Source organism: Motacilla alba, chromosome 8 (genome assembly GCF_015832195.1).
Source record: "Motacilla alba alba isolate MOTALB_02 chromosome 8, Motacilla_alba_V1.0_pri, whole genome shotgun sequence".
Classification (NCBI taxonomy): Eukaryota; Metazoa; Chordata; class Aves; order Passeriformes; family Motacillidae; genus Motacilla; species Motacilla alba.
The window spans coordinates 2,307,019-2,329,558 of record NC_052023.1 but is presented as its reverse complement, the minus strand read 5'-3'; the positions used below and the strand labels follow the sequence as shown (position 1 = coordinate 2,329,558).

Sequence of the window (22,540 nt, the reverse complement as noted above, 5' to 3'; positions counted from 1 at the left end):
CCATGGAAAGGGACTGATGGCTGAAAAAGTGATAGGAACATTATAAATGTCTTGATTTCCACCAATAAAAGTTTCAGACAAGAGCTGCAAACCCAAGGGCTTGTGTTTGGAGCTTTTATTAAAATGCCACGCCAAATATATGCAAAGTTTATCCTATTAGCTCAACCAGATCTCAAAAGTGCTTTTACTTCCATAAAATAAATTGCTACAGTGCAAAGGCTTCCCAAGCCATGGACATAATGGCACCAGGCACTCCTCTAAATATTTATGTAGTATCATTGCAGCCATTTTGCAAAATCCTTCACAAAGGCATTAAAACATTAAGAGCTGCTCCTAACTCTTACAATGAAAATTTCAATGAATTAATTTTCTTATTATGAAAATTTCCCTTTTCAGTAAAACCCAGAGACCTTTTTCTTTGCTTTATTCCTACTATAAAAATCATTTAAAGCCCATATAATCAGGGTCACCCAGGTGCATGAAAGACCTTCAGGATCATGTTTGTTATATACATCTTTTCCTGACAACTCTCAGAGGCAGGATTCCCTCTCAGGGTTTCCAAAGCTCTTGAATTTTATGATTTAGTCATGCCAGATGCCTTTTCTCCTCTTTGCTTTCCTGTGTCCCACTTTTCTCCTGGACTCTGGGACTGTTGTGACATCTAGGGGTGCTCTGTAGTGAATGGAAATATGGAAACGTGTTTGGCAGCTAATTAGTGCTTCATTAATATTTGACATCAGGGCCTTTGGCTGCCTTTTCCCTTTGGAAAACAAACCTTTCCCACAGGTAGTGTCGTGCCTGAGCAGCACAGACAGCACATGGGACACAAGCTGTAGAAACCTGGCAAAATGTCTGATCCCCAGTTGTTTGGTCATTGCTATTTCTTCAGTAACTCCCTATATTTTTCTAAAGACTAAGCCAAGAAGAAAGATTTCTGGGAGGTGATGGGGTTAGGAAGAATTCAGAATAAACCAGAAAGATTTCTTGCATGAAATAGTTAAAAAAGAAAATGGTTCATTTGAAACCACATAAAACCAGAGCCTCTTAAGTACTGTGAAGTGGACTGAAGAATGTCTGTGCATTTGTTTTGGGGCTTTTTTTTCAACTTTACAACCAGTTCTTCAAGTTTTGCAGCCCAAAATCCCTGTGTCAGATGCCTGAGAAACAATTCAGAGTAGTTTTCTTGAAGGAATCCCCATTTTGCCCAGAGCTGGGCCTGATCATCTCCCTGCTTCTGCTCTTTTTCCGTACTTCAGGTACTCCAGTAAGTCTGATCCCAATCACACTGGCACAAAATATTCCCCAGCATTCAATCTGAGCTCTAAAATACTTTCACAGTATTTAATTGTGAGTGGGAAGGTTACCTGGATAGTACCAACCCCTAAGCACACAAAAAATCCAACATATGAGGTAAAAATTTCATTTCTCAAACATTTTTTCTATGGATGCTTCATATCATACATGCATATGTACATCAACAGCACAACAAAAATCCAGGGGAAGAATTTCTAAACATCCAAGAATTTGGCAAAAAAACTGAAAACTCTCCAAAGCACATTGTGCAATGTTTGATTTTGATTTCTTGGATTGCTATGAATGAAAGAAAAATACCTTTGACTCACACAGCAATACTACCCAAAAACCATGCAGAGACCCACTGCAGAACTGGGCATTTATTTCAGAGCGCTTGCAGCCTTTCTTTATGCACTGTGAATCTTAAACAGCAAAAAGAATGCTAAGGTGAGAAATGCAAGCGAGCTATTATTTATCTCACCCACCTCTGCAAAGCAGCTCTTAAAAAATAAGTTTTATATGGTGTAAATTACTGCACAAACCTTAACACAGCAGAATCACATCCAGGCAATCTCTGGACCTAATTCCCTCTTTCTCACTTAATCTGGGCTCGATGACAAGTAAATCCACTGCAGCACAATGAGTTACATCAGAAAACGGCCTGAGATGAAAATCAAGTTGTGTGAATCATCTGGGAATATTTTGCCCTTCCACAGCTCATCAAGGAGCTTCACAGCCTGAACATCCAGTGCTCTCAGACATGGTAAAATCCTTTCACACTCCTGAGGCAATAAAGGGAACCAAACAACACAAACAAGGAGCAATTTAAGCCCTTACCCAGATTATGACCCAAAATTAACCTATTAAAAGAGTTGTGTGAAAAACACCGTGTCATCAATAACATTTTACACCAGAAGGCCTGGCAGGTGGAAAAGTTCAGAACCAGTTTAAATCAGCAGCGTGCCCGTCTCTCAATTTTATCTTCCCAGGTATCAACCTACATTCAGAAGGGGTTACACTCGTTCAAACACACACAGCTTAATGATCAACCCGCTGCTCTGCCTCTCCTAAATGAAGAGGAGTATAAATAGATCAAGTTCTGCAACCCAGAACAGCCACACAGCACGAGCTGTCACTGGGAAAAGTCTCTGCATCCTGAGCAAAGAGAGCCAAGAGCAGGAAACATGAAGATCATTCCAGTTTTACTATTCCTGGCCCCCATGGCTCTCCCAGCTGGAGCTGACAAGGATTTTTTCTCCGTGGGTTCCGCCGCATCTCCCGAAACGAAATCGAGATTTGCGATGTTGGACGATGTCCGAATCTTGGCCAATGGACTCCTCCAGCTGGGGCACGGCCTCAAAGACTTTGTCCACAAGACCAAGGGGCAGATGAACGACATCTTTCAGAAACTCTACATCTTTGACAAGTCCTTTTACGAGCTCTCCCTGCAAACCAGCGAAATCAAGGAGGAAGAAGAACAGCTCCGGCAAACCACGGCCAGGCTGCAAATCAACAACGAGGAGATAAAGAACCTCTCACAGGAGATGAACCTGAAGATTGAAGACCTCATCCAAAACAAAATCCAGCTGCAGGAGCAAGTGTGGGGACTGGAGGACAAGGTCACCAAACTGGCCATTTTCCAGCCTTCGGTGCAAGAGACAAAAGAAATTTCTTCACTCAAAGTAAGTGACTTGTGAAAGGCCCTGACACACTGAGCCAAAATACACTGCAGTGCCATCATCAGTAGTTGTGCAATAGAAGCTCATGCTTCCCCTTGCCCCTCACTGGAGTACTAGTCTGACTTTTTGAGAAAGAAATCATTGTAATTACCTCAAAAAAATCACTGCCTTACTCTGACACAGCGTTAATTTTGCAGTAGAATTCCCCAGAGAAATGGGTGAAAATTGGTGAAATTAAAAAGCTCTGTATTATTTTCAGTATTGATTCGCCAATCGATTTTGAGGAATTTTGTCATCATAATGATAAAAAAGTTTTGCAATCAGGAAAATTATGAGATTCCCAAGGCCATGGGTTTGTACATCACCAGCTCATCCCAAATCAATGCAGTGGGAACTGCCTGCCCAGTGCAGAAACAGGGAGCTTAAACCTTTAGAGAGAGGCATTTATAGCACCTGTAGGACCTCCAGAAGCAAAGAACCCTACAGGTAGTAATAAAATTAATAAGTTAATCATGCTAAGCAGTTAATCATACTAAGCAGTTAGGCGGGTATAAGGTTTTCTATGGAAAAGGAACTATTAACTGTATTTTGCAGAAGTGTAAAAAGGCCAAGCAATTTGTATGGGAAAATACTGGATGTTTGTGTCAAAGCAAAAAGATGAATCCTGATCTCTCAAATCCCAAGCTGATACCCTAAATGCTGGGAATTTTTCCCTTTTTTGATCACTGCCATATATCTAGTTTGAATCAAGGGCAGATTCCACAGAATATAATTGTTCTAGATGTGAAAAAGGAAGGAAAAGAGCAATTAAAAAAAGAGTCTACAAAGCTGCCAGTAGCTTGTCTCCAAAAAATGGGGCTTCGCTCCAGAAGCAAAGATATTTTTCATTTTAGAGGCAAAGCAGGGAAACCTCTGGAGCTGGACTTTGATGATCCTTGTGGCTCCCTTCCAGCTAGGGACATTCCAGGATTCTCTGGAAAAGGAAGGGTTTGTGGTTCAGTGGTTTGTGCCTCTCAAAACTGGCCCCAGGACAAGAGTTACAGAAGCAGCACCACTGCAGAAGGTCTTCTGCTGCTCCTAACCCTCCTCCATCCTCCCCTCCCTGTCCTCAGGCTTTCGTGGAGCAGCAGGACAATGACATCAAGCACCTCCTGAGAACCGTGGAGGACCAGCACGTGCAGCTGGACAGGCAGCACAACCAGATCATGGAGCTGGAGGACAAGGTACAGGAACCACCCTGCTTCTCCTTCCCTCTCTCCTGACACTGAGGGAGCTGAGGCTCCCACCCTTGGGGTCAGGCACTCTTGTTCAGTTTGGGGTGCAGAAGAAGGAGGGGCCATTCTGAGGTACCTGTTCTGGGGAGAGGCTGCAGCACTGCCAGGCAGGAGCTACGGCCAACAACAGCTTTGAGAGCTTGTCTCTCAACACCAGGCTGCTCCATTTCTGACTGCTCATTGGGGATTTTTTTCCTCTTATTATCTATCACATTATTGCTCTTCCATTGGTCTGGAACTCTCATTGCTCTCCACCTCCTTCTTAATTTCCAAAATCCACTCCCGGAGTGGAAGTCCAACATGCATCACTGTAATACAGTACAACCAGCATGATCAGGTTTAATTTATTCTGAGAGGAAAATGCATTTCAGCCTAAGGAACTGTGGGTTCTGTCCTCCTCAGCTGTTGGTATTATTTTGTCTAACTGATGTCACCTGAGGAAATAAGTTAAATCTGTTTGCCCATTAAGAATTATTATTAAATAAGTTAAATCTGTTTGGCCTTTGAGGTGCACCATAAGAGAAGGGGTCATTTCCCCCCCTCATGAATCCTACCCTGTCAGAGCAGTGGCACAGCTGGCAATCCAACACCTAAAATCCACTAGAGCGGAGCTGCAGTTATTTTTATGTGGTAAACTGGGTATTCCACAGGGTTACACTCACAAGAAAAATTATTCTCTGCATGACATTGTCTTGATCCATGAACCTCATCATGCCAGAGCCTTGGGAAGTTAACAGTGTCATTATGGCTCTTCCAGCTCAACCACATTGAGCTCCTGGAGCTCCTGGAGAATTCCTTCCTGGGAGAGCAGCAGGAAGCAGAGCCCATCCCCTCTGCTGTGCACAGGCCCACGGCTGGGACATACAGAGCTGATGGTGAGACCCCATCTCTGAGATGTGACCGCAGCACGTGCTGCCTTCCCACCACCCTCTGGGACAGCCCTGGATTGGTTTGTAGGAGCCAAAGACTAAGAGAAGATTTTTATGTTATACACTGGGCTGTGGGAAGGAATTAGACTTCCTTCTTTGGAAAAAATGTCATTATCTATTAGCCCCACTCCAGCTGTACTTGTCTCTGGGGTGACACACAGGAACAATGTCCAAAAATGCAGTAACAGGATCCATTCCTCTCTTGTAAACATGCTGTGACCATGCTTTTACCCATGTCTCTCTTGTGGCGCCTGAACAGAGAACTCATTTACTTCACACTGGCTAATTACAAGATTTAGGAGTCCTTTCTTTGAAGTTGAAAGGCACTGATGTAGCGTAGCAGTGAGCATGGTATTTACTAGGAACTTTACAAGGGGTAGGAAAGCCCATTTGCCAGAGTTGAGTCTCAGGCCTTAGAAACTTTCCAAAATCCTCCAAACTGAAACCCTGCCTTAAAAAACACTTAACTTAAAAAACACAACCTATGCACACCTTGGCAGCTGCACTATCATCCAAAGCAGTCTGCCCGTTCCATGACATTTATTGTAAAATAAAATTACCAGTATGATCATTCCCATTTTTGTCTTTAGCCCTCAGCTCAGCACACCCCAGGCAGGATTTCTAACAGGCTGTTTTGCTCTCCAGGTGCTGCTGCTGACTGCACTGCCCTCTACCACACCGGGGTGCAGGCCAGTGGGGTCTACACTATTCAGCCCAATGGCTCAGAAGCTTTCAATGTCTACTGTGAAATGAAATTTGGTAAGAGCTGTGCCAGCAACAGCCTAATTTTCACACAAACATCTTCCTCTAAGCCAAACAACTTTGTCTCCTCTCAAAGTACACAAAAATTTATGATATGTACCCTCTTGACTTCTCTTAGTGCCTGTCCGCTCTAAATCAGGCTGCCCATATCCTGAAATCTCTTCTCACTGCTCCCATTCTTTACTCCCCTCTTGTTTATACTGAGGAAAGGACATTCAATCACGTGACATAAATTAAGGATATCCAAATCCCAAGCCCCTTTAGCTATAGGCAATGAAAATGGTCATTATAAAGCCCATTACAGGGCAACCATGAATGCATTTCCCAAAGAAAAACAAGCAATTTGCTTTTACAAATGTAAAATTTTGTTCATTAACAGGCTCTGCTTCAGACTGAGCTGTGCCAAACACCCAGAGAAGTGAGTCCTGGGATGGGATTCCTGGGCCACGTTTGGGTGGCTCAGCAGCCAGGAACACAACTGTCATGTCACCTTCCTAAGGAACCCAAGTTGTTCCTTTTGCCACCCACAGCTTGGCCAATTCCCTCATTCCCTGGTTCCTCTGCACCCCCAGAGCTGCTCTGTGCCTGCCCCACACCCCTTCCCCTGCCCTCAGAGAGCTGGGGAACATGTGGGGCCACCTCACGTGTTTGGATGTGCAAACACAGCTCACAGGGCTGCCCTCTGCAAAAAGCTCCTTTGCTGCCCTTTGCTGCAGCAGCTGAAGTGAGGGTGTCACGACCTGGGCTCAGGGAAGACCCCCCTGGAGCTGCAGCCTGGGCACAGCCCCAGCACCTCGTCCCTGCCCCGGAGCTGTGCCAGCAGCCAGCCACTATCAGCAGAGTCTGACCCTCTGAGCCAACCTCTGGGGCTCTTCTTATCTCCTCTTTATCAATTTCTTTGTCTCCCAGCCCTCATAAACAAGTGAAACCCAGTTAAGGCAGCCTAACAGAATAATTCTGTGAGAGGAGTCACCCCGGGTGTGACCAAGGACACTCGGAGGGCCCTGGGCTCTCTCCAGCTGGGCTCATTTGAATTCCCTTCATCAAGACCTCAATTAACTCATTCTACCTCAAAATGGGAGCACCCCAGAGCACACTCAGGGACAGGGAATGAGGCCAAGGCCAGGCTGTGACTTATTTCCCCTTTTCACAGGCACATCCTGGACTGTTATCCAGAAGAGAGTGGATGGATCGCTGGACTTCAACCAAACTTGGGATGCCTACACAAATGGTTTTGGTGACCTCAATGGTAAATATTCCTTTTTTTGTGTGTAGCAATTGATCTGAGAAGCTGAATCTTCTTCTGGAAAGGAAAGCAGACTAAACCTGCAAATAGCAGCTGACTGATTTATTGGAAATAGCAGGAAGTGCTTACTAGAACACATAACTCGTGAAACTCTCAAAGGCATCCCTTCAAATGTGTGTTTAGAACCTGAATCAAGGCCAGAATGCTTTAAACACTATTTCACCAAGATTTTACTACTGATAAAAGCATTTCAAATACACACAAAGGCAGACCCTCACGAAGCTGCTGTCACTACTTTCTCTGAGCCTTCCTGCAATCCTGTTACCCTTAAAACCACATCAATTCCTCCAGCCTCAGGAGAGCCCAAGGCTGTGTGTGCTCCCCTGAGCAAACACTTCAGGCTTCTCCAGAGTGGCCAATCCCCTCCATGGCTGGATAGGGTGAGGAAACACCCACGTTCCCCTGTTAATCATCAACTCCAAAGAATTTGTAGCACCAAGTGCTGCCCAACAGCCTCCTCATCTAGAATATTCTCCTTGTTTTTCCTCGTATGAGATGAGTGACCTCTTGTTTGGGAAATAGTCTGACTTTCTAAGCATAGCACAGATCTAAACCTCATCAAGGTAAGCAGCAAAATTGACTTATTTCCATATCTTTTATAATAAAGAGCTGCTGTATCTCAACCTTTCCCTCAGTTTTGGGACAGGAGCTCCCAGCTGAGGTTGACTTTCAGCTGTAAAGTTTATCTGATCCTGCTGGATGCCTTAATGGCTCCTTGATTGGTCTCCCAATTCCCAAATACTGCACCAAGATGCAGGCAAATGTTTTCAGTGTTGGTTCTTACAGAGAATTTCACTGCTCTCAGCTACGTCCTATTCAGTGCTCTGCTGCATCTTCTGAGGAGATAAAATAAACCAGGTTACAGCTCCTAACCTGGAAATCGAGGAGTATTTTCTTCAAGCATCTTGTGCTCTATGGCTTTAAATGCCAGCAGTGTGTATGGCACTCACATTCAGCCCCACTTTGTACATGTGGCAATTACCTGCACTGATAATAAGCTACTTAATTAATATAATATATGAAACCAATTAAACTAATGAGCAGAAATTCCAGCAAAAGAAAAATTCCCTTTGTACAAGAGGGTGTCGAAACCCCAGTTTGGTTCTGCAGCTCTTTGCTCCCAAAATGCAACAATTGCCATTAGGTTTTATGTATGTCACTCGCTTCATTTGTCACACATTCCCATTACACACCTTTTAAATGTCTCCAGCTCCCTCTCAGAGTCCCACACGAGGTGGGAAACTTAAAGGGGGAAGCTCCAGTTCATTTAGAACTCCTGCTTTTATTGATCATCAGTGTGCAATTAAGCAGAGGTAAACAAAAAGAATGTAGCAGCAGACCTCTGCAAAGATCAACAGTCCCCAAGACTCATATCACTGATTTAATTAAAGCAATTAATAAAGCCTTTTAAATACTGTATTTTCACACACACTACCTGCAGGTTATCCCTAAAACCATCTCTTCCCTCCAACCTTGCAGAGGAGTTCTGGCTGGGCCTGAAGAAGATCTACTCCATCACCCAGCAGGGGAATTACCTGCTGCGGATCGAGCTGCAGGACTGGAGAGGGAACAGGAGGCACATCGAGTACAGCTTCAGCCTGGGGGGCCCCAGCACCAACTTCACCCTGCAGCTGGCCAGGATGTCGGGGAGCATTCCCAACGCGCTGCCAGAGCACGCCCAGCTGCGCTTCTCCACCGCCGACCACGACACGGCCAGCAGCTCCAGCTGCCCCCAGAGCCACCCAGGTACAGCCCCAGGCATGGCATGGCAGCTCCAGCTGCCCCCAGAGCCACCCAGGTACAGCCCCAGGACAGGCATGGCAGCTGCTCTGCCCCCAGAGCCACCCAGGTACAGCCCCAGCTGTCCCCAGAGCCACCCAGGTACAGCCCCAGGCATGGCATGGCAGCTCCAGCTGCCCCCAGAGCCACCCAGGTACAGCCCCAGCTGTCCCCAGAGCCACCCAGGTACAGCCCCAGGGCAGGCATGGCAGCTCCAACTGCCCCCAGAGCCACCCAGGTACAGCCCCAGCTGTCCCCAGAGCCACCCAGGTACAGCCCCAGGCATGGCATGGCAGCTGCCCTGTCCCCAGAGCCACCCAGGTACAGCCCCAGGCATGGCATGGCAGCTGCCCTGTCCCCAGAGCCACCCAGGTACAGCCCCAGGCATGGCATGGCAGCTGCCCTGTCCCCAGAGCCACCCAGGTACAGCCCCAGGCATGGCAGCTCCAACTGCCCCCAGAGCCACCCAGGTACAGCCCCAGGCATGGCATGGCAGCTGCTCTGTCCCCAGAGCCACCCAGGTACAGCCCCAGGCATGGCATGGCAGCTCCAGCTGCCCCCAGAGCCACCCAGGTACAGCCCCAGGCAGCATGGCAGCTGCTCTGCCCCACCACCACTGCCTCATGGAAGGGCTGGGCTGGGACTAGAGCTTAAAGCTCATCCTGGGGCTGCTCAGCCTGCAGAAAAGGAGACTCAGGGCTGCCCTCAGCACTCTCCCAGCTCCTGAAAGGTGCCTGTGCTCAGCTGGGGCTGGGCTCTGTCTCCAGGCAGCACTGACACAACCAGAGCACACAGCCTCGAGCTGCACCGAGGGAAATATAGGTTGGAAATTAGGAAATAATTTTTCACAGAAAAGGTGATAAAGTTCTGGAACGGCTGCCCGGGGAGGTGCTGGAGTCACCATCCCTGGGTGTGTTTAACAAAGCCTGGCTGTGGCACTGGCTGCCAGGGTTTACTGAGGTGTTGGGGCTGGGTTGGACTTGATGGTCTTGAAGGTCTCTTCCAACCCAGTCACTCTGTGAATTCTGTTTCAACCCTGACACCCTCTGCTATCCCAGGTTGCTCCAAGCCCCATCCAGCCTGGCCTTGGACACTTCCAGGGATGGGGACTCCACAGTCTCTCCAGACAACCTCTGCCAGCCCATCATCACCCTCACGGGGAAGAATTTCTTCCCAATCTAATTTCTTCCCAATATCCCACCTAATCCTGCCCTCCTGGTGCAACCAACACCAGAAACAGAACAGGCAGCCCAGGATGAAATAAACCCCCAGGATGAGATTCCAAACTCTGAAACAAAGGGCTGTCCCTCCTCTGATGCCTGGTCTGGTGTGACAGCCCCAGGTTGGGTTGTTCCATCCCTTTTTGCAAACAACTTAAAGACAAGCTGACTTCCAACTCCATTTAGGCTACAACCCTAAAGTTAATAATGAGTGAGTTTTCATTCAAAGGCAAATTTTAGCTGCTTGTCATATATACACAATATAATCACTCCCTAAAGAGCAAGAGATGCAAGGCTGAGGCCATTTCTCCTTGGAGATAATTTGGTTAAAGGGTTCTTAATTAAGAACCCTTACACCCTTTGTAAATCTCTGCTTTACAAAGCTTTTATGTTTGCTGGTTTATAGCAGAAAGCAAACAACTGAAGAAGCAATTAAATGATTGAACCACAGGAGACAAAATTGTCCTCCAGCCACCTGCTTCATGCAACAAACACTTTGTACATCATCCCAGGCATTCTTGAAAGTTGTGGATGCCTGAAGGAATGCCAAGAGGGGCATCTCGTGTCCAGGGAAGGGCCCCTCAGGACAAGCACACTGAGGGGCTGGAGCACGGCCAGGGAAGGGAACGGGGCTGGGGAAGGGGCTGGAGCAGCTGAGGGAGCTGGGAAGGGGCTCAGCCTGGAGAAAAGGAAGCTCAGGGGGCCCTTGTGGCTCTGCACAGCTCCTGCCAGGAGGGGACAGCCGGGGGGGGGGGGGGGTCAGGCTCTGCTCCCAGGGAACAGGGACAGGAGCAGAGGGAATGGCCTCGAGTTACACCAGAGGAGACTTAGATTGGATATTTGGGAAAATTTCTTCATGGAAAGGGTTCTCAGGAGTCCCCATCCCTGGAGGGATTTAAAATCCATGCAAGTGTGGCATTTGGGGACATGGAGCAGTGGTGGCCTTGGCAGTGCTGGGGAATGGCTGCACTCAGTGAATTCAGAGGACTTTCCCAACCCAAACAATTCAGTGATTTGGGAATCCTGGGCAGATGCCAACTGAGCTGGAATTTAGGGTCTAAAGCAGATTTATGTTGCAAAGAGCAGCTGTTTACTCTGCCACAGACTAACATGCCCACGTTTCTCCTCAGGAGGCTGGTGGCAGAGTGAGTGTGAGGAAACCAACCTGAATGGAAACTACGTCACCCCACGGTCCAGGGGAAGGCTGGACAGAGGAAAAGGTTTGTACTGGAAGCCTAAGAAAGGAAGATACTACCTGCTCAAGTCAACCAAGATAATGATCCACCCAACAGACTTAAAAAGCTTTGACTGAGTGCTCAACCTGCTGCATTTTAACTCAGAACAAACAATGAACTTCACCACACCAAAGGACTTGACGCTGTGTTTACCAACAGATGCCAAGTCCCAATCCATGCCCTGCATGGAATTTTTCCAAAACATAAACCCGAGGCATCTGAGACGGTCTTACAAAATGTCTGGTGAGTATTGTCATCCCCTCAAGCTCCAATGTCAACGTGCTGCAACTTTTTGTAGAGCTTTTCCTTCCCCACAGTGAAATTCTAATGCCTAGGAGCCAACCTGTCACATATTGGATGATATCGTTTGGGGGAATGGGTTTTCAGGCTGTGCATTCCTTTCTGGGTTGTGCAGTAGGGAAAACAAAAAGTGTTTTCTGGGAACAAAGGGCTGGCAAAACCCTAAGGAAAACATTTAGGAGAAAGAAAAAAGGAAATTTTGTCTCTTGAAGTAACTAATTGAATGTTTGGTTCATGTTTTTGTTGTGGAATGTTTTAGGAGCAAATGCAAGATGGGTAATTCCTCGTGTTAGGGCTCTGGCTATTTCCAGACAGTTTTCCAGGAGTGCAGCTGAGGCCAATCCATGCTCTCTGGAGCTCTGTGCAGGTGTGTGCACACAGATCAGAGCAGCCCTGCTCCTCTGGATCCCACAGATCCCACAGGGCAGCTGCACAGCTGGGGCTGCCCACTGCAAGTGAAGAGCCAAACTTCACTGAAAGGAGGAAGAGATTTGCTCTCCTCATCTGAAATGAATCACAGCCAAACCTTTGTGACCTTTCAGTCCAACCAGCTAAGGAATTAAATAAACAACCAAGTGAGCTCACACCAAAACACCTTTCACTTAGGGATCAGCTGCTCCAATGGGGTCAAGGGTGCCAACCCACAAACCCAGTAGGCACAACCCATGGGACAGGGCTGGTCCAGCTCCTGGGGACACTCACATGTTGAACTTCAGCTGCAGAACACGGAGTGACAGCCCTGGGCTGGCTCTGGAAGTGCTGACTGACAAAACCCCCAGTCCTGCAGTTCCCCTGAGTCATATTGACTTGCTTATCTTCCCCAACCCTTGTACAGTGGTGGTTTTTTATCTCAGCACAGGAAATGGTTTTGGTTGTCATTTGTCGGAGTGAAACCTCATGAACAGAATGTGTTAATTACAGAAATGCTGCAAAAAAAATCCTTTTCCTTCTCGTGGGTTTGTAACAGAGATGAGATCATGCAGTGCTGCTTATTTGTACTGGTTTACTGTAATGGTAAATTACCTGTCCAATAAATAAACAGACAAATAAATAAATGGCTGAGACTTTTCAAAATACAGGATATGGAACTCGACTAAACCCTTCTTGTAAGCTTTGATTTGTAAAAACCTGGTTTATATCTGAATTTAAATAAAGGATTTGGTAGGTTGGTGAAATTACTCAGCTGATGAAGACAATTCCACCCAGCCATGTAATGTCTTCAAAGATACTGTGAAAAAGCTTTAAATTAATAATGGTACATAATGAAAAGAAATCTGGTTCCAGCCAGGATTTTGTTATAGAAAGATTATTGTTTCCCAAGATATTTAGAGAAATTTCCTATTTTTCAGAGCTTCAGAGGATTTTTTGTCAAGTATTGTAAACAAAGAAATTGCTTGGAAACCAAAATGGAAATATGAACAAAGGGATTATATATTTTCTCTATTTCTATCCCTCACTTTAAAGAAAAAAAAAGTCACTGCAAGTGACATAAATTAATAAAACCAGTAGGAGAATGGTGACTTCAGCAAAGAAAAACCCTACGTAAAACTGAAAAGACATTAACCAAATGGAGAAACCTGTCCTGTGTTCTTATTCACAGCCAAGTTTGATGCAAACCTGTTTGTCCCTTTACTGTGTCAGCCTGAACCCTTCCCATGCCTCTGGCACAGCACCTCGGCCCATCAACCAAATTTTGCAACAAGCTTGCTGATAAGGGAGGAATTTCTACACTTGCCAATCTCAGGCCCTGGAAAGTGAAATGGATTTCAAAACTCTGACCTGTATGTGGTGTTTGGGACGTAGACATCCCTGGCAGGGAACTCCAGGATTTCTCTTGTAGGTCTGACTCTGCTGTCTGGGTAGAGCTTGACCTGCAGCAGCTCTGGGGTTAGGCAGTAGTGGGGGTTCTCTGGAGCTGGAGATATGTCTATCTTCAACTGAGCTGCAAGAAGAAAGGCGTTTTATTCATTAATAATTAGAAAATAATGTTTAAAAGCATAATTGTGCTTTGCTTCTTCAGGTTAATATTCTATATATTAACTGACATCCTATATATGAATTTAATGAATCAACAAATGATAAATTAGAGATGAAGTGGATTTGTTAACAGGTATCAGTGGATCCAACTGATATCTAAGGCAACGAGGGACCAGATAATAAGAACCAACAGAAATTATGCACCTTAACAAGGCACAGATGCTTTCTTCATAGGAAAACCGGGGAAATGCAGTCCAGATAATGCTGCTGTAAGGCCCAGCTATTCTTACAAACAGAATTCCATCAGAGGAAAGACTGAAAAACCCCGAGATTGGTCAGGCTACAAACCAGAGGTGAATTGGGTGAAGTGATCACAACATTCAAGTGCTTGGAAGGTTGTGTCACTGCTCCAGGCCATGGCAGACCAGATTCACATCAATTTGCAGCAAGATAATTTTGCAAAGTTTTCTTAAAACCCAACTTGGTTGCAAGGTAAACTGAGAGCTGGGGAGATGATCCTAGGAAGAGGCAGGATTGCTGTCCCTGGAGAGTTTTAAGAGCAGGTTAAGTAAAGTAAATATTGTCAGGAATAGCACAGGTCAGGGACCAGCTTCACTGAGGTGTGCCAGGGTTCCTACTCCCCTTTCTCCAACAGAGGTGGAGCCTGTTCCTATTAACCAGGAGAGAGATCTCCTCTGGGATAGAGAGTGGGAAACAGAGGCTCCTGGGTTTGGGGATTTGGGGTTTGCATCCTCCCCTCACACACACCATCCTCAGTGTGCCAGTGACAAACCTGTCCCATCACACCCCCAGTGCCCCTGCTGCCCAGGGATTGCTCTCAAGGATTTCTCTGGGGTGCCTGGGGGAGGAACTAACCAAACACCTGAACTTTTCAGCCCAAAAGGGCTGGCTGTGTGGGAACTGGAAAAGCAGAAACTTCTACAGACACTGAAAGGTTGGATTTACACAGAATCACAGAATGACTGTGTTGGAAAAGACCTTCAAGATCTAATCCAACCCAGCCCCAACCCCTCAACTAAACCCTGGCAGCCAGTGCCACATCCAGGCTTTGTTAAACACACCCAGGGATGGGGACTCCAGCACCTCCCCGGGCAGCCATTCCAGAGCTTTCTCACCCTTTCTGTGAAAAACCTTTTCCTAATTTCCAACCTATATTTCCCTTGGTGCAGCTCGAGGCTGTGTGCTTGCAGCCTTGGGAGAAGCTTGGATGGATGTGAAGCTACAATACACAAACATGAAATGGAAAATTCATGGACTTGTGTTTCTACAGTTGGAAGAGAGAATATGCCTTAAGTAAGAAACTGTATTGATAAGATGGTGAAGGGTTTATAATGTAGGGGTGTGGTTGTACAGAGTAAGAGTTTAGAAGTTACAATAGAAGCATTGTGTGGATGTGTGATAACAGCCCATAGGGTAAAAGTATCAACAGTGCAGCAGAAGTGAGTAAAGGTGATTAGTTAGAAAAGCAAAATATACCTTGTAGCATCTATTCATTGGATTAGAAAGTTATTTATTGCCTTGTAACAAAGAATTTGCGACTACTTTGAGCTACAGCCAATAGCTTGCTCCTTTAAAATCTCACAGCCTGTGAGACTGATGTTTATCTGGGCAATAAATGGTTCTTAGCCCCATGGTGGTCCCATCCCTCATCAAAAAGCAGAGACAATGGCAGCTGGGTACCTGTGATGGGTCTGAGCCTGCGCAGCACCGACGAGGGACGCCTCATGTCAGCCAGGAACTTGTACAGGTCCTCATCGCTCAGGCGATCCCCCTCCTGCTCAGGGTGCAAGATTTGGTTACCCCAACACCCCCCCAGGGCTGCCAGAGTGAACAAAGCCTCTCACCCCACAGGCTCTTCCCTCTGGCATCCTACTGCCCCTCCCCAGAACAAGGTGTTACCATGAATGTGTTAAATTACACTTCATTTCTCCATCCTTTCCCCTTCCCTCATCCCTTATTAATCACCCTGACAGCTGCAGGAACTTTTAATTGAAAGCCTTTTCTCTCCCCATCAATATTATCTTTTTCCAAACTGGAGATGGCTGCTAAGAGATTTCCCAAAAATACCCATTTTTTAGCAAGTGTAATAGTTTGAAAAAGTATCTGTCATTCAGGAGGTGATGCTCATTCCTTCCCCTCTGCCCTTCCTTTGGGATGAGCCCAGAACAGACTTATTTTTCAGGAAAAGTAGGAAGTGCAAGGAGTCTGTTGTCAGTCTTCCTCGTGCCCATTCTAATAGCTCAGAGTTTTGCTGATTTTGGAAATATTACAGAAAATGGGACTCTGCCACCCAAAAGCAGAAGAAACCTGATTTAAAGGTAAGAAATCCCAACATAAAAAAGGGAAAAAAAAGAAGCGAATGGAAGGAGAAAAACACTGGGTAGTGTTCAAGTAATTAAACTGAACAGGAGAAAAAGAAGATAATAAAGAATCTGAAATTTAAAATTTTAAATTAATGCTTGGCAGTTTTTAAAGGAAAAATTAAATAAAATTAGCTGCTTCAAAGTAAAAATAACCTCGACAAAGTAAATAAATATATGCTTTTGTAAATCATTACAAACTTAGTGACTAGTTTTTCCTGAACTAGATGTGACATTAAGCAAATCTCAGAAAATTTTCAGCTCATTACTTTTTGCTAAGCTTAACTAAAAAATGTGTTCCCTTTGTTCATGTATTCCCCTGCTCAGGAAAATCCCAAGCTCTGGCTAAGAGGAGCTGCCACTCAGCAAAGCAGCGCCAGAAGAGGAATGCTCTGCTCTCCTCAGGGATCCCTGGATGCATCCAGGGAACTGATGTCAACCTTAAACCACTCTGAGGAATTGGATTCACTACTACCAGAATTAATGTATTAGATCATATTATGTAATATGTAACTTAGAGGAGGTTTAGATTAGATATTGGGGAGAAATTCCTCCCTGGCAGGGTGGGCAGGCCCTGGCACAGGTGCCCAGAGCAGCTGGGGCTGCCCCTGGATCCCTGGCAGTGCCCAAGGCCAGGCTGCAGCACCCTGGGACAGTGAAGGTGTCCCTGCCATGGCAGGGGTGGCACTGGATGGGTTTTAATCTCCCTTCCAACCCAAACCAGTCTGTTATTCCACGATAATTGATAAGTAAGATAACAAACTGAATGCTGCTCAAAGACTCCCTGCGACTGGGGAGCAGAAATCAAATTAATCACAAATTAATCACCCAGTGGCCTCACATCACCCAATCCTCCTGTCCAAGAAACAGCTCCTAGGTGGGACATTGCCCTGCCAGACCTGTTTGAAGAAGTTGGTCACTGTCAGGGTGGCTGGCCTGAAGCTGCTCAGGTTGCAAGCCTCGTCCCCACTCGTGGTCCTCTCCAGGGAGCGCCTCCCGACGATGCTGGAATTGCGCCGCTCCGACCACGACCCTTTACGCTCTGCAAAACACAGCAGTGGGAAGGAATCAAAAATAAAGCAGGGAAACTACAGTCCAAGAGCCTACTTTGGTTCCAAGCAGGATTCCTGGGGAAGGAAGAACTCCTTCCTTCAGAGCAGGAGAGGGAATGAGGGGACAGAAGGGGGGCAGGAGAGGGAATGAGGGGACAGAATGTTCAGGCAGTCCCGCTCCGGAGGCACCGGGAGGCTGTGGAGCACAGCTGACTCCTGCTCCCCTCCCAGCCACCTCACCCCAGTGCCTTCCTGCTGTTAGAAAAGTCTTTATCATGCTGAGATTTATGTATTTCCCTTGCTCTGAAAGATGATGAAGTTGGCAGTTTTGGGGATGCTGAAGAGCAGTTTCGGATGAGCTATGTGGCTCACAAAGATTAATCCACTCCTTTGGAAAATGTTCATCAGCCTGTAATGCTCCCTCAGTCTCACAAGCCTGGTTTTAAATAATATAACAGATGGTTTGCTAGTAAAATCCTTGAAAGATAAATCCATTTGTTATCATGGACTTTTCTGGTTTAGTTCAACCATGACCCCAGACCATCAGAGCAGGGGGAGGAAAGCAATAAAAGGAGCAACAGCAGCTACAGGATATGAATCAAAACCTCTGGATATGCCCACATTCCCTCCTGCAGATGCCAAGTCCTGTACCTCCTGTGCCAACTTCAACTTCTGTGGAATCTCTTTCCAAGCTGCCAGCACTGCTCACAATGTTCATGAGGTGAATGGCTGTCCAGGCGAACGGCATCCGGTACTTCCCCAGTCTTTGGCAAAACTGCTCTGCCTGGCCCTTCAGTTTTTCCAACTTCTCCTTGTTCTGTGAAAAAAATATTCAGCCCAAGAGATTTAAGGAGAGGAACAAGGTCAGAGGTTCATTCAGCAAAATCAGTGAGGAATGATGGTGTCTTTTCCAACTCCCAGTGATTGCGTGTTTCGGTAGCACCTTCCAGAGGAGGAGCACCAAGTGTTGGGAAAATGCAACTTCTGCTTCCCAAAAGAGGCCACCAGAGGACAGTCAGAACAGTCTTTTATTTCCCTAACCCTCCTGAACAGCCTGGCAAATCCCAGCCAGCTCATCTGCCCACTGTTCCTTCAAGAAAATCTGAATTTTCCCCTGTGAAGTCTGAAAGGGCCTTTCCTAATGTGATTTTATGCAGGAGGTGCTCAGATCATCTGGAGTTGTGTGGGAAACTCAAAACACTCCTCAAATAAGTACTATCATACTCATTTTGTCAAGGAAAAAAGGGAATAAAAGAGGATTTTTCCATAGCTCTGCATATTAAAGAGCAATTATTAGAGCTTTAGGGAGGAAATAATAATTTATTAAGAGGTTGATGAAAATGAACAAATGTTCCAGGCTTTTGAGAAAGGGAGAGGCTGGGATCACAAGAAGGGCTGGAACCTCTGCTCTGCCCTTCACCCAGCCCTCATTATTACCCTTTGATCTCCACCTGGCCCAATCCAACTGCACACCAAATCAGGAACTGTTCTGGAGGTGCTTTTAGAGCCAGGCAGAAGTGATGGGGTTAAAGCTGCAAAAGCAGTGGAAAAGTTGAATTTTTTACTGCAGATTCCCATCCAAGGCTGCCTTCCCTTGACCCAGCTGATCCTTTGGGACAGGGAATCACAGATGACTGAGTTTGATGGGAACCACAAATCTCCCCTGACAGCCACAAAATCTGCTGACCTTTAACTACTCCACCCCAATAAGGCATCAAGACTCAAAGGTCTTTGGCTCTTTTTTGGTCTTTAGCATAGGTTTAAATTCTTAATTAAAACCAGATCCTTTTAAAGACAGGAACAGTATCAACCGCCCAAGGTAAAAGAAAATACATTTAATTTTTTATCAAAACACCGAAGAAATCCTTACCTTTGCTGCATCAGATTCCTTAAAAATCATGTAAGGCTCTGCACACTCCCCAATATCTCCCTGCTGTAACACTTTTTCCAGCTGAGAAGGGAAAACAAACCATTGTAAGGACATGTATCCAGCAAGGATTAATAAACTGAACAAGCTCAAGGAAGGAAAAATTCTTCCACAAGAGCTGGAGCCTGGCGAGTCCTTGTGTAAGAAGCATTTCCTGCAGAACCTTCACACTGCCTGGGAACTGAGAATCTGTCCCGACCTCCCCTTTTGACCACAGGATGATTTTTACCCAGAGTCCAGCCAAAAATCTTGACTCAAACACCAACGGGAACGAGCAGCATTTGTGCACTCGTTGAGCCAAAGGAGAGAACAGAGAATAACTTTGATCTTTGTGTACTTTATCCCAGGGGGGACCAATGCTGCATTTTGTTTCAGTTATGGATCTCACTCTCTTGGCAATTTCTGCCCTTAAATACATCTGCAAATCTGGCTGAGGGGCGTGTATCCTTTTGGAAATGAGATTCAGATCAATAGATATTTTTAAATCACTGACTTATCTGTCATTTTAAGGAGTCAGCACATTGTTTTCTACGAAAACCAAGGTCAAGCCCCAGAAAACTGATTTATATCATTTAGTAAACCTTCAGTGCACTGACCTGGTTGTTACAAAGGAACTGAAGTGAGAATATTTGAAATAAAGCAGCACTGTTTACACTTTTGAGAAGAGAATTTCTATTTTACTTTCAATAAAAACCAAGAGACCACAACAATTTCAATTTCCCTGGCATTTCTTACCTTTATTACTAGAAAGACATCTTGGGATGGGTAGGTGATGGAAAAGATGGCAGATCTGGCCAGGGTGGAAATAGCAGCAGGGGGGACATGAGGCCGAAGCATTCCCTTCATTTGCTCAGAGTTTAAATCAAAGTAGAAATTCTCTGAAATCTAAGGAAGAAATTGGGTAGTTTCAAGCATTAGTTATTTTTTTTTTAATTAATTCTTCATTAACAATTTTAAATTGGTTTTAAATACATGTTAAAAACTCTTGTCAAACCAGGTATGAAAAGAAAAAAAAAAACCCTTTTTTGATTAAAAAATCAAGGCAGGACAGTGGGAAAGGAAATGGAGGAACCACCACGAATAAAATTTCCTCCAGTTCCTCTAAGGTGTGCAGCTCCATCACAGGATTAGGAATTACCACTGTTAGCTGAACTGAAAACATCAAAATATCAAAATAGAAACAAAAAAAAAAGAAAAAATAACAGCCCTTGGAAGACAGACACTGAGCCTTGTACCCTGAAACAGCAAATCCTGGACTGCAAAGCTTCAGACCAAAAAAGATGTGAGCAGGTTACCAACACCAGAGGTCACTAAAGAACTTACTACATTAGAGCCAAAAAAAAGGAGTAATGAGATGATAAAATTGGCTTATGAAATGTGATTTAAATATTAAACAAAGTTCACATAATATTCCACATACTCTCATCTACATAACTTAAATCTCAATGCATTAAATTCAAGTCTTAAAGAGATAAATGTCAAAATGCATATTTTTAACATTTTTCTCTCCACTACTGCTAATATCTTGAACAAGGAAAACTAAGAGACTCCCTAAATATTAAATACAGAACATAAATAGGTGAATAAATGTATTTTCCATTTCTTGTAACTTAGATCTTGAAATGACTCCTCAGTTTTGTTTTGATTTTAGCAATTTTAGCCTGTGTGACTTTCTGTGCATTATTGAAGTGTTGCTTGGACCCATGCCATGCTGAATCACCAAAAAGAGATTAAGAAAGTCATAAAAACCTCATCTAAATGAAAGGCTTCAGTTACCTAAGTTCTCTCTGGGGAAGAGACTTTTGAAAGCCAAAATTGGACTCTCTCTATATATATATATAAATATATATATTCTGATTTCAGGCACTGACATATTAGATAATATTTTAGGAAAGTGGTTATAGCTCAACTGCTTTACCAAGAACACACAAGATGGTTCATGAAATGCCTTCATCATTCTTCCCACCTCTATGTCACTGTCCTCTAAAAGCTTTGCCACCAGAATTAACTCCTCCATTTTTTGTGCTTAAATTTCAGTGGAAATGTCACACTCAAGTAATTAAAAACCTACCTTCTTCTTTTCTTTAACATCATACAAAGCCAAACTTGCAAAAATGGGCTCAATTTCTATTTCAAATCTTGAAAGAAGGAAACACAGAATCAGTTGACTTGCATTTTGTCAGAAGGAATAACCAACCCTGTCCCCAGATCCCCCCTGGGTGATGGGGACGGAGCCAACCCCAGGGCAGCTCCTGCTCCAAAGGGATCTTCTTTCCCCGTTTCCACCCCGCTCCTGCCCTGCTCCCTCCCACCATCTCAGGGCTCCCTGGACCTTCCAAAAGCCATTTTAGCTCACTGGAAGCCAAGCCAAGCAGCCCAAAAGCCTCCTCAAAGGGGCAGGAATTGTGAATTGGGGTAACTGGAGCACTCAGCTCCTCTGATGCCCTGGAGAAGCCAAATTCCTGTGCCTCCCCAGATAAATGGCCAACTGCTCCTCTCAGCATTCCTGGCCAGAGGGCTCCTGCCTCTGGACATCAGGGACACCTATTTAGGCAATTTTCAACAGTCAACTGTTGTCAAAAAGTACCAAAAACCCCCTTAGAAAGGAGCCAGCTCTTCCCAGTGACTGCTATCCAGTGTTTATGCAAATTCCAACACTCCCAACAAGAACACTGACCCACCAAACAGAGCTGAACTTCCTGTCAGAACACCTGGGGAGGTACAGGAATTCAAAAACACTCAAAACCTGTCCCTGCTCCACAGTGAGCGGGGGCTGAAATGCCATTTTTGTCTGCACAGCTTCCCCACAAAATCCATGTCCCCTCCACATCCAGCCCTTGCAGGGAGCTCTCAGCTGCAGCCTGGAACTCCTCCTTCCAACAGGGACAACACCACCAAACAGGTGTTTTCTCCAGTTTTGCAGCAAAGCTGAGATTAACCTGGAAATAACTCTGCTGAGGCCATCTGAGCCTGCTCCCTGGGGAAAATGTCCTTGTTTTGTGGCACTGAGATGGCACAATCTTGGATTACACCCCCAAGCACAGGCTCAGAGACTCCCAGGTACACAAGCAAACATGGAGCTGGGCAGATTTGCCATAAATTTGCAGTCAGCAAGAGATGCTTAAAGAGCAGAAAACATTAATTTCCAGCATCTAACTTATTTATGCTAAAAACACCCTCCTTTGGAGGGAAAGCTGCTCTGCTACTGCATATTATGTTGTTCCAGTTCATAAAAGGCTGCAAAATCAGTTCATCTCTATGGCTATATTAGGTCCTGGAGTACTCTACGAGCAGGAGAAATGTCCCACACATATATCTCAGTTATGAGCAGCAACTGGAGCTCTCTAATAAGAAGGGTTGACCTAACTGAGGACACAGAAGATGAATACAGCAGTGTGGAAAATCAGTTTTGTACTTTATTTCTCC

At 45.3% G+C, this 22,540-nt stretch overlaps 2 protein-coding genes across 18 annotated transcripts in view; one reads left to right on the top strand and one right to left on the bottom strand.

The window, feature by feature from the left end:
• DOCK7 (dedicator of cytokinesis 7) overlaps positions 1 to 22,540 on the bottom strand; it is a 96,005-nt gene that overhangs the window by 46,317 nt on the left and 27,148 nt on the right. For all 17 annotated transcript variants that reach the window (XR_005257890.1, XM_038145171.1, XM_038145172.1 and 14 more), the window contains exons 8-14: positions 21,186 to 21,252; positions 19,850 to 19,999; positions 19,058 to 19,138; positions 17,839 to 18,004; positions 17,035 to 17,177; positions 15,456 to 15,549; positions 13,557 to 13,719 (exon numbers count right to left, since the gene is read on the bottom strand). Coding sequence is in view for 16 of the 17 variants with exons in the window: in XM_038145171.1 (XP_038001099.1) it covers positions 13,557 to 13,719; positions 15,456 to 15,549; positions 17,035 to 17,177; positions 17,839 to 18,004; positions 19,058 to 19,138; positions 19,850 to 19,999; positions 21,186 to 21,252 (864 nt within the window). In the remaining variant the exon portion in view is untranslated. The remainder of the gene's footprint in view (positions 1 to 13,556; positions 13,720 to 15,455; positions 15,550 to 17,034; positions 17,178 to 17,838; positions 18,005 to 19,057; positions 19,139 to 19,849; positions 20,000 to 21,185; positions 21,253 to 22,540) is intronic.
• Positions 2,314 to 12,846, top strand: ANGPTL3 (angiopoietin like 3). Its single transcript, XM_038145193.1, has 7 exons — positions 2,314 to 2,975; positions 4,085 to 4,195; positions 5,004 to 5,121; positions 5,821 to 5,934; positions 7,091 to 7,186; positions 8,723 to 8,989; positions 11,373 to 12,846. The coding sequence occupies exons 1-7, from the start codon at positions 2,478 to 2,480 to the stop codon at positions 11,552 to 11,554; spliced, it is 1,386 nt and encodes a 461-aa protein (XP_038001121.1). The 5' UTR covers positions 2,314 to 2,477; the 3' UTR covers positions 11,555 to 12,846.

Coding starts and splice junctions, on each gene's coding strand:
- ANGPTL3 (XM_038145193.1), top strand. CDS start 2,478: ATGAAGATCATTCCAGTTTTACTATTCCTGGCCCCCATGGCTCTCCCA. Junction 4,196..5,003: donor TCATGGAGCTGGAGGACAAG/GTACAGGAACCA, acceptor TGGCTCTTCCAG/CTCAACCACATTGAGCTCCT. Junction 5,935..7,090: donor CTACTGTGAAATGAAATTTG/GTAAGAGCTGTG, acceptor CCCTTTTCACAG/GCACATCCTGGACTGTTATC.